A 12,030-nucleotide genomic window follows, 5' to 3' on the forward strand; every position below is an offset into this window, starting at 1 on the left:
CTGGTTAGCAAGGAAGTGCTGGATGTCTTGAAATGCATAAAAGTGGATAAATTAGCAAGATTAGATCTCATGGAGTACAGGGAGAACTAGCCATTTGGATATTGAACTGGCTGAAAGGTGGAAGACAGAGGGTGGTGGTGGAGGATTGTTTTTCAGACTGGAGGCCTGTCATCAGTGGTGTGCCACAAGTATCAGTGCTGGGTCCACTACTTTTTGTCATTTATATAAATGATTTGGATGTGAGCATAAGAGGTATAGTTAGTAAGTTTGCAGATGACACCAAAATTGGAGGTGTAGTGGACAGCGAAGAGGGTTACCTCAGATTACAACGGGATTTTGATCAGATGGGCCAATGGGTTGAGAAGTGGCAGATGGAGTTTAATTCAGATAAATGCGAGGGGCTGCATTTGGGAAAACAAATCTTAGCAGGACTTATACACTTAATGGTAAGGTCCTAGGGAGTGTGGCTGAACAAAGACACCTTGGAGTGCATGTTCATAACTCCTTGAAAGTAGAGTCATAGGATAGTGAGGAAGGCATTTGGTATGTTTTCCTTTATTGGTCAGAGTATTGAGTACAGGAATTGGGACATCATGTTGCAGTTGTACAGGCCAATTTTGGAATATTGCGTGCAAATCTGGTCCCCTTCCTATCGGAAGGATCTTGAAAGGGTTCAGGAAAGATTGACAAGGATGTTGCCAGGGTTGGAGGATTTGAGCTATAGGGAGAGGTTGAATAGGCTGGGGCTGTTTTCCCTGGAGTGTCGGGAGCTGAGGGGTGACCTTATAGAGGTTTATAAAATCATGAGGGGCATAGATAGGATAAATAGACAAAGTCTTTTCTCTGGGATGAGGGAGTCCAGAACTAGAGGGCATAGGTTTAGGGTGAGAGGGGAAAGATATAAAAGAGACCTAAGGGACAACCTTTTCACACAGAGGGTGGTACATGTATGGAATCAGCTGCCAGAGGAAGTGTGGAGGCTAGTACAATCACAACATTTAAAAGGCATCTGAATGGGTATATGAATAGGAAGGGTTTGGAGGGATATGGGGTGGGTGCTGGCAGATTTGGCTCGATTGGGTAGAGATATCTGGTCAGCATGGACAAGTTGGACCAAAGGGTCTGTTTCCATGCTGTACATCTCTAATGACTCTCTGACTCTAAGAGATGTGAGAAAATCATTATCATGTCAATCATGATCTTATTTTGTTGAAATTGTAAGCTATGACAAGCCTTATCCTACTGCACTCGCTATGCAGCAACACTGCCATGATCCCTATATTCAGAATGTTTTTTGAGTTGTCAGGTTTTTCAGATTTTCAGTCATCTTTGAATCTGCTGACCGATTTCGCTAGTTCCTTGGGTTGCTTTGCTGAACTTTGTTCCAGAAACCTCACTCCACACTACATGATAAATCAGGAATTGCACCTGCAGCATTGAATACAATCCCACAATAATGCAGCAACATCAGTTGTGACAACCACAATGGAATACTTCAAGAAGGCAGAATTGAGAACAATTAGAGAGACAGAGAGAGAGAAAGAGTTTGACCTGGAACCAAGGCAACAGCAGAAGATGAAGAGTTTCTTTATGTAAGTATGACTCAAATTTGTTTTGGGAAAAGTGTTGTGGTTGTGGTTGGAAATAAAACTAAATGATGACTATTCCTTTCAATAAATTTAAAGATTAAATGTATTTTAATCATGAAGTAAACATGCTTCAATTGAGTAAATCTGAGTTCTGAGGAAGGGCCACTTGACCTAAAATGTTAATTCTTACTTCTATCCACAGATGCTTTCATACCTGCTGAGTTTTTCCAGCAATTTCTGATTTTGTTTCTGATTTACAGCACTCTCAGTTCTTTCAGTTTTTATTATTAAAACTGTGCTTGTTGACACCACTTTAGCAACAATATCTCATAAAAATAGTAACAAATGGTGACAAAAAGTTATGATACAATTTTAATTAAATAATATATCTGGTAACAGAAAAAAAGCATGAACAAATTTGATTTTTAATTTTTTTATTAAAAATCAACTTAATATAGTGTGAATGCCTGTGTATGTGTACAATTGGCAATTATCATTGCTGTATATTTGCCCCAGATTAATACAAATGTGCATCCTAATGACTGTAGACAGCAACATTTAAAAACAGCATGTATAATACAAACTTACTGTCTACACTCTATATTAATACGTATAGGATTTTAATGAGGAAGTGGCTGGTTTAGTTAAATTCGATGCTTCACACTGACTCATAATAAACTACTACATTGTATGGTTCAGCATGTTCCGCAAAGGAATGAGAAGTCTGATGCAGGTTGAAACATTTGTGTTTCTCATGCACAGTACTCCACCACTAGACCTGCAGTCTCATTTGCCTCAGTACTTTGGCAATGGCAGTGCAATCTGCTCCTGTTAATTTCTCCTCTGGTCCATGAATACTATTGCAGGCCTCAGGGAATTCCATCAACAGAGTAATGAGTTAAATAGTCACAAAATGAACCATTAAAATCACTGGCATATTAAATTAAAACTATAATGGAAAAGGAGGAACTGTGAATTAATTAGTCAACATGTAGCAATGCTGCAGCAAAATCTGTATCCACAGCCCCCCCTGCTGATAATTTAAAGAAAACCTGATAAAGCCCATAAAGACCTGCTGCGCTTTTCCAGCAACACATTTAAAGCCCATAATTGTCAACATACAGAAGTCCGGAATGATGAAGGGCAATGCAGTCATAGCAATAAAATGCCGTGAATCGCAACTTCATTCATGGATTTTCTCAGTATGTAAAGTATGACATTTTACAATTGTATCTCCCAATGTCTCAGTAATGTAAAGCATGCAGGGATCCAGGGGGGTGGTGCACTGTTATATGCATTTGTTTCATGCTTGAGACTGAGGTACAACTAGTTCAGACAAAGGGATGAAAATTAATGTCTTTTAGATGCCAATGTTTAAAATAAGTGGGGGCTATGAGGGAAAGGCTAATTGTGACTAATTGGATGATTCTTTCAAAGAGTCGAAGAGTGTGGTGCTGGAAAAGCACAGCCAGTCAGGCAGCATCTGAGGAGCAGGAAAGTCGATGTTTCGAGCACGAGCTCTTCATCAGGAGCTTTTGCCCGAAATGTTGATTTTCCTGCTTCTCGGATGCTGCCTGACCGGCTGTGCTTTTCTAGCATTACATTCTTCAACTCTGATCTCCAGCGTCTGCAGTCCTCACTTTCTTTTAGTTGAGTCTTTCAAAGAGCCAGCACAAACACAATAGATTAAGTGGCCTCCTCCAGTGCTACAAGGTTGTTTCACGCTATTCCCAGAACGTAGCTTCAACCAGCAATCTGAATCGAGGGCTGGCTGTCAGAAATGAAAATCTTACACCAGTACTGTTATGAAGTTGGGAGTGAGACCATGTTATCAAAGAAGATTTTTTTTTTGTATTTGTTTTAGGGATGTGAGCATTGCTAGCAAGATCAGCATTTCTTGCGGATCTTTCATTGACTTCCTTTTTAAACTGCTGCTGTCCACATGATTGAGATACACACACCATGCTTTTAGGACAGGAGTCCCAGGTTTCAAGCCAGAAGCTGTTAAGGAATTGTGATTTCTTCACAAGTTAGGATGCTGTGACGTGTGTGTGTGTGTGTGTGTGGTAGGAGGCAGGTGTGGGGGCAACATCTTGTCGGTGTCATTGGCTAACTAATAGACAACAGAGATTTGGGATAAAGGGGGTAAATTTAGGAAGGCAACTAGTGGAGCATCACAGGGATCAGTGCTGGAACCACAATTATTTACAATGTATATTAATGATTTGGATGACAGAAGTGAATACACAATTTGTAGATGACGCAAAGATAGATGGAAAGTGGTGGGGATGACACAAAGGGTCCACAAATGAATATGGACTTGTGAAGTAAGTGGACAAAACAGCAGATGGAATATAAGATGTGGAAATGTGAGGTTATGTACTTTAGCAGGAAGAATAGAAGAACTAAATAAATTTTAAATGGCTATTTAAGTACTGCAGAAAGATGCAGCACAGAAGGTTTTGTGGGTCCTTGTGCACAAATCTCAAAATGCCAGTTCAACAGATAATAGGAAGGCAAATGGACTGTTAAGTTTTATTTCAAAGCAAATGGAATATAAAAGCAGGAAGATCTTGCTAAAACTGTACAAGGCAGACCACACCTGAAATACTGTGGACAGCTTTGGTGCCATTACCTAAGGAAGGATATACTAGCATTGGAGGCAGTTCAGAGAAGATGCACTAGGTTGACTCTGGGTCTCAAGGGATTTTCTTATGAGGAGAGGTTGAGGTCTGTATTCATTGGGATTTAGAAGAATGAGAGGAGAACTTATTAAAACATGAAAGACTCAACAAACAATCAAGGTATTTTTCAATGTATAATTTCAGCTACATCACACTGTAAATTTTTGCTATAAATTCTGTGCCTTACAATTGTGTCCTCCACAATTATCTGATGAAGGAGCATTGCTCCGAAAGCTAGTGTGCTTCCAATTAAACCTGTTGGACTATAACCTGGTGTTGTGTGATCTTTAACTTAAAACATTAAAAGGTTGTTATGGGGCTTGACAGGTTAGATGCTGAGAGGTTTTGTTCCCATGTGAGAGAGTCTAGGACCAGAGGGCATAATCTCAGAGTAAGGGCTCACCCATGTAAGACAGATGAGAAAAATTGATTTCTTTCAGAGTCAGTGGAAAGACTAACCACAGAGGGCTGTCAAGGTTGGGGATCATTAAGTGTATTCAAAGTTCAAATAGACAGATTTTTAAGCAGTAAGGAAATGAAGGATTATAGGGACAAGGCAGGAAAGTGGAGTTGAGAATTATCAGAGCAACCACAATATCACTGTATGGCAGAATACTTGATGGACCAAATGAATTACTTATCTTCCTACATCTTATGGTCTAATGATATGAATTTTGCTCTGGTTTAAATGTATCATGCACAGACATCAGAAGTCTGTGCAGGAACAAATAAAATTAGAGGGAATATTATAGGCTGCTCCAGTTTAGTTTCTGGTTAATGGTAACCACCATGGATAAGTTGAGTTTTACTCTAAATGCTACCCAGAGCTTGAAGTGTTTAATGTGGACCAGAAGTATAATTGATCACACTCCCCTTGTTCAATCAATACAAACATTTACCATTTTTGAATCTTAAAACATAAAATCAATGAATACTATTGTTTCAGCGACTGTATTTTATTGTGATAAATATCAACAGATTACTCAAGACTTGTACTTCCTAAGTTATCTTGTCAACCTTATATATACCGCTTGCTGTGAAATATGTTACAGGTATTGTGACAGTCTGTTCCTAATCAACGGTACCTGTCACGATATTAAGAAGCTAATAAATCGAGAAGTTAAAATGTGAAGCTAGTAATTGGCTCTTTGATCATAGGGACCTGTGGATAAATGACAGTTTGACAACCTATTTGGCAGGGTCTGTGACAGAATAATCTATTACTGCTTTGTGCTAGGAAAGGCACAAGTGGAAGCACAGTGGAGCCAATGTAGATTTCCAGATATTGTTTACCTTTAATCCATTGTTAACCCATTTCCATGGGCTTGTTGGCAGGCTGTTAGCTGACAGATATGCTGAAAAATACAATTTCTGTCTCTCTGCTGGAACATAGCCAAATGTCACTGTATTTTTCCCCTGCTTAATCCAATCTCATTGTCATACATTAAGGTGAAACTTGTAGATAAATATTTAGTAAATGTCACTCCACTCTGAGAAATACTGGACCAGTTCCATCACAGCTACATGCATAAAGTCATACAGCACAGAAATAGACTCTTCGGGCCAACTCATCCATGCTGACCAGGTTTCCTAAACTGAAGTAATCCCATTTGCCTGTATTTGGCCCTTATCCCTCTAAATCTTTCCTATCCATGTACCTGTCCAAATGTCTTTTAAATGTTGTAATTGTACTCACTTCTAACACTTCCTCTGGCAACTCATTCCATACATGCATCACCCTCTGTATGAAAAAGTTGCCTGTCAAGTCCCTTTTAAATATTTCCTCTCTCATCTTACACTTATGCCCTCTACGTTTGGACCCCCTTATCCTGGGAAGAAGACCTTGGCTATTCATCCTATCCATGCCCTTCATGATTTTACAAACCCCTCAGTCTCCTACACTGAAGGCAAAACTTGACCAAATGTGGTTCTGGATTTGAGGTGCTGGAAAAGCACAGCAGTTCAGGCAGCATCCGAGGAGCAGTAAAATCGATGTTTCGGGCAAAAGCCCTTCATCAGGAATACAGGCAGAGTGCCTGAAGGGTGGAGACATAAATGTAGCATTAATGTACTTGAGCAAAACTAGCAGCAATGGGATTCAGGAGGTAAACTCTTCTCTGGCTGGAGTCAGACCTTGGTTGGAATGGTGATGTTTACTGATGATAGCACAATGTTCAGAACCATTCATGACTGCTCAGATACTGAAGCAGTCCATGTTCGAATGCAGTTAGATTTGTTCATCCAGGCTTAGGGTGACAAGTGGCAAGTAACATATGCACCACACAAGTGCCAGGCAATGAGCATCTTCAACATGAGAATCCAACTGCCTTGTCTTGACTATAAATAGAACTTCCATTGCTGAGCCCCCCTCTATCAATGAGGGAGAGGTAGAGGCAGGGAGTGAAGGGGAGTTGGGGTTGGTAGTGAGGGGGAGATGGAGGATGGTAGTGAGGGGAAGGTGAAGGATGGGAGTGAGGGAGAGGTGGAAGATGGGAGTGAGGGGGAGGCAGAGGATGGGAGTGATGAAAATGGAGCTTTCCCTTCCTGACAATAGTCTCCTTCCAGTTGCTGCATTGTGTGAAGAAGGGCTCTGAGAGGCAGGAGACGGTGGCTGGGGCCGTCTATCTTCCTATCTGTGCTCACAGCTCCATCCATGGTGGCCTTCGCTGTACACAAACCTTGACATCTCACAATTTTTAAATTGTCCCACCTGGCTGTTTATGTGATGCCTGTCGTAGAAAACAGGGTGGAGAAGTAGGTGCTGTTTGCTTAACATTCTGTACATTAAACTGCTCCCTCCAACCCTGGTCTCACAGGTCTCCCACCTCCACCTCACACTCAAGGTTAGGTATCTCTTTCACCCCTTGTCTGGATTGCACAAGACTGGGGCTACTCAATTGTCAAATACTGACATGGAGCCACAATGGGGAAAGGTTCGGGCAAGGAGTGCACTTCAATAACTCACTGAGCTACTTTGAAAGAATCTCCCAGCCCTGAGAGCTCTTACATGCCCAGAGATTGTCTCTCATTAACCACATTCTTGCTACAGTCTTCATGTCAGACCAAATGCCGTGACCTATGATGATGCAAAATTGCATTTTAACAATTTCCAAGCACTACTTGCTGTTGGAAGCAGTAGTTGATGTTGAGTCAATGTGAGATTCTCACCCTCTCTCTCTCAGGTGATCTTCTACTTGATAGGAATCAATTTTCAGTATACGTTAGACCATATATTCTGGAATAACTTTGTGCTGCTGGTAGGAAGCACCTTCCAAAACATAATTAATTTGTTGTAAAGTCGACTTTTCCATTGATGGAGAAATCCACCCAAGGAAGCTGCTGACAACTAAACATTAGTTGTTGGTGCTCTTTACAAATAACATGAAAACTTCTTCTTCTCTGTTGATCCAAAGCCAAAACATTTCATATTGATGGGAATGTACAGTATGACCGGTTTCCTTTACATTTTGAATTGCTGTATTCTCCTCTGCTGCACATCAATCTCCATGACTAGTGTTTATTGGAGTCACAGCATCTTAACCATTGTTAATGGTGCAGAGCTCCTGCCTTTTTGTGTAATATATTTAATGTAGTCACTAAAATTAGGTGATTAGTTCATATGTTTTTTATTCCATACAATACCTCAAGATGCCTCACAGGAGTACACACACACACACATCTTGAAAGAAAGAGACGGAGGGATTCAGGTAAGAAATTCCAAAGTGTTGAGGCTAAAACAACTGAAGGCACATTGTACACATTTTGCCCAATTAGGAAAGTGGATTAGATTCTTTAGAAAATAACTAACACAGTCCTGATGCATCAAATGACCTCCCTCCGTGATTCTAAAATGCAGGAGCTTAAGAAATGATGAGATCTTGGATGTTACATAAGAAATAGGAGGGAGAATGGATCATTTGACCCCACCATTCAACAAGGTTAAAGTTCACCCTCTACCTCTACTCCAGCTTCACACAGTATTCCTATCTCATTTAATATCCAAAGACTGAACAGCTACAGCTTTCCAGGATAAAGAATTACATAGATTTCAAATCTTTTAACTGAAGACATTTCTCATTTCAATCCTAAATGGTATAACCTGTATTCTGGGAGGGACCCCATACTCTAGGTCCCCCAAGCAGATAAAATATTTCCTCAATATTTACGCTGTAAGCCCCTGTAGAATTTCAGATCTTAATTTGTTAATCTTTACTTTTTCTAAACGACAGGGAATATATGACTGTATTGGGTATGCTAAAATTGATGATGATATTGGACAGCTGCATGACCTTGAATGGGTCCTGTGAATATTGCTGTATGTGCTGAACACAGCACAATCCACCTGTTTTTCAGTACTTGCTGTTAGTTACACTGTATAAGAGACAGAGTATTGTTCCAAGTTGTTGGACTTCACTACAGACCGGGATCACAAACGGTGCCAGGAACAAACCTAAGTCTCCATACCAGCAATCAACTGAGGGTTCCTGACAGGCAGCAGGACATGAAGCTTATTGTTAAGTTTTCCTTTCTTTTTATTTACTTAATAAACATTCATATTTAAGTAAATTTGTGTTGTTGAATCTTCTCTTAACTATATTTAACTGAATCTGAAGAACTGCTTGGATACACTTTGTGATCCAGGACATATCTAGTCTACTCTTATCTCCCCTCTTAGAGCAATTGCCCTCCAGATCCAATCCAATGAACTTTCATTGCCCTTTCTTTAAGGCAAGCGTGTTCTTCCTCAGGTATGGAGATCAAAACTACAGTTCTTTAAGTGTGAGTTCATTAGTCATGTTTTATAATTTTATTAAGAATTTACTCCTATACACAATCTTTTCCCAACAAAAAACTAACATTCTAGGCTTTTTGGACATCAAACTATTACAGAAATACCAAAGAGATGGATCTGAACAAGAATAAGATTTCTAAAATAATAAAACATAATGTCGCTTATGGTTTGCATTCTTTAATTCCAATAATTGGCTAATTTTCTATAAGTGGAAAATTTGAATGAATTATCAGAAATAACTTCTAGATGGGACTCCATGAACTACAAATATAAGAAGGCATTAATATGATAATCCCTGGCCATGATTTTGCCAATTTATCCAACCAGGCCAAATAAGTCATGTTGATAAGATGCCCCAATTTTAATAAACAAATCTGAGCGAACAATTGATTGATTGGTGTGTTGTACTGGTGTAAAAGATGTTTCAAAATAAACAAAATCTCAAAACAATTGTTGAATTAAAAGGAATATGTATTTACATATATTGTGTGCATTTTCACATGAATGCTATTTTCACATTATTTGTTGAAAAATTCTATTTGCAGTTTGGAATAAAACATGCCACTTTGTGTCAATCCCTAATTACAAAAATTGAATAATTTAGACAAATCATTTTGTTCAGTCAAGTGTCTAAAATGTAACCTTTCATTGTAATGCTATGCAACAAATCTGGAAAAGTTGTAGTTTAAATTTCACAAATGTTAATAAATTAATAAATGAAGAGGTTAATATTGTATGGTTGAAGAGTGGAATGACAACTTGATACATTCAAAATGATACAGTCGAGACTAGTTAGTAATATCCTTAATTTTCAACAATTTGATACTATATTCTTCTTATCTTACATTACATAATGCATTTGAATGTTTGTTTTAATACATGTACAGTAGAATCTATAAGGCATCTCTAAAATACTCAGTCTTTACAGAAAGTAACTTCACCAAAGTCATTCGGAGACCAAGCAGTTGGGCATGTCTGTTTTTTCATGAAATGCTCTGCATCCCATCATTAGCCCTAGATTCTGGGCAACTAATCCAAAGATCTGCATGTTCGGTACTATGACTCCCAAAGAACGATACTGTCTTGAGACATAAAATCCTGAAGCAGACCAGGTCTTGGTAGGTACTTTTCTCTTAAAATAGAATTTATCTCCTTTCAAAAGTCCAGAAGAAGATTGTCCATGCATTTTTTTTTAAAAAAGAGACCTCTCCCATGTTGGAGTCATAAGACAAAATTTCTGAACTCCAGTGCTTGGTCCCAATGTCTTTGCCTTTTTATTGGCTTAAAAGGTGAGGAATACATTTCAACACCGGAATTTGAGAGGATGAGCAGCTATGATCTGGGGCGTGTCCAGCAGAGTAGTTCTTGTGCATCCTGACCGTCCCACCCTTCTTCACTGTCTGCTCCCCCACCTCTGTTGCAGCCTCCCCTGCACCCTCATGCTGAGGAGTTAACATTGCCTGAGGACAACAGGGTCTCAGGCGTGCAGCACTCGTCCTTCTGCTGATGAGATGAGTTGTCCGACCTGCTGGGGCTGAACTCTAGAGCGACGGTGAGCGGGGGCTTGTGCCGCCAGGCCGGCCCGCGGTGACACAGGCAGCACAGCAGGCGGAAGAACGCCCGCCTCATCTCCCGGCTGGTCAGCGTATAGATGACCGGGTTCATGGCCGAGTTGAGCACGGCCAAGGCCAGGAACCACTGGGCCTTGTAGAGCACCGGACAGCCTCGTGCCTGACATGCCACATCGAGCAGCAGGAGGATGAAGAGTGGAGACCAGCAAGCGATGAAGGCGCTCAGCACGATCATCACTGTCTTGAGCAGCGCCAGGGACTTCTCGCTGCTCTTGGAGCGCAGGTCCTTGCGGAAGGTGAAGCTGCGGCTGCGGGAGCGCACCAGGACATAGATGCGGGCATAGAGCAGCACGATGGCCAGCAGGATGAAGCTGAAGACGGTGGTACAGAACAGGATGTAGTGCTTGTGGTAGAGGGGCAGCACAGTGGAGCAGTGCGGGAAACCCTGCAGGCAATTCCAGCCCATGATAGGCAGGCCGCCCAGGAGCACGGACAGGAGCCAGCAGCCGCTGATGAGCAGGAAGACCCGGGAGCTACCCCCTGAGCTGTGTGGCTTCATCTTCAGCATGGTCAGGTAGCGCTCGATGGCAATAGCCAGCAGGCTGAGCACCGAAGCAGCGAGGGCCACAAACATACTGCCCTCCCTCAGGAACCACTGCACCGGGGTCAGCCTGTAGGTGTTGGAGCCCGACAGCAGGATGTTGACGGTGTAGGCAGCGCCGGCCAGCAGGTCTGAGAGTGCCAGGTTGCCGATGAAGTAGTACATGGCGCGGTGGAACTTTTTGGTCTGCCAGATGGCCAGCAGCACCATGAGGTTCTCCAGGATGATGAAGCAGCAGATGACAATGAAGAAGATGGATGAGACGGTGAGTCCGGTCGCTGGGCCACCAGGGGTGACCCTCAGCTTGCCGGTATAGTTGTAATGCTGCAGGATGATGTCCGGGTCCGTGTAGCTGTAGCCCATGTACGCCGAGGGGCGCTGCCCACCCGTCTCCATCCTAATTCACTTGTTTGTTGTTGTTGTTGCAGCTGGCGCGCTCCTGTTGGCCGGCAGAGGGCGCCGCGATTGGCGGGTCAGTGAAGAGCTGCGGAGAGACCGCGAGCCATCGCCACTCTGCAAAGGAAACAACAACAACCCGCAGGATTATTAACCATCCCAAAACTCTTGACTTCAAAATGCAAAAGGTACTGTATCTCCAACCCCCCCCCCCCGAACTTCACTGAATTGCACATGCAACATTTTGCCTCATAGTATAAACCGATGCACTATATTTACGCCCCACCAAAATTGTTTGTAGCTTTATTTTTCTGCATTATAACCGACTGCAGTTGGGGGGAAATACTTTTAAAAGCTCCCCTTCGCTGCGAAAGGCGCTTTTTGAATGCAAGTTCTA

At 41.6% G+C, this 12,030-nt stretch overlaps 1 protein-coding gene and 1 long non-coding RNA gene across 2 annotated transcripts in view; one reads left to right on the plus strand and one right to left on the minus strand.

Annotated features, from left to right (window-relative positions):
* Positions 1 to 666: 666 nt before the first annotated feature.
* The window catches only part of LOC140479721 (uncharacterized), a 259,861-nt gene continuing 248,497 nt past the window's right edge, over positions 667 to 12,030 (plus strand). Inside the window, exon 1 of the long non-coding RNA XR_011961102.1 lies at positions 667 to 703. This is a non-coding gene — a long non-coding RNA (uncharacterized lncRNA). The remainder of the gene's footprint in view (positions 704 to 12,030) is intronic.
* Positions 7,908 to 11,640, minus strand: s1pr1 (sphingosine-1-phosphate receptor 1). Its single transcript, XM_072573758.1, has one exon. It carries the CDS (start codon positions 11,631 to 11,633, stop codon positions 10,503 to 10,505), a length of 1,131 nt encoding a protein of 376 aa, XP_072429859.1. The 5' UTR covers positions 11,634 to 11,640; the 3' UTR covers positions 7,908 to 10,502.

The sequence above is a fragment of the Chiloscyllium punctatum genome, chromosome 7 (genome assembly GCF_047496795.1).
Source record: "Chiloscyllium punctatum isolate Juve2018m chromosome 7, sChiPun1.3, whole genome shotgun sequence".
NCBI classification, from domain to species: Eukaryota; Metazoa; Chordata; class Chondrichthyes; order Orectolobiformes; family Hemiscylliidae; genus Chiloscyllium; species Chiloscyllium punctatum.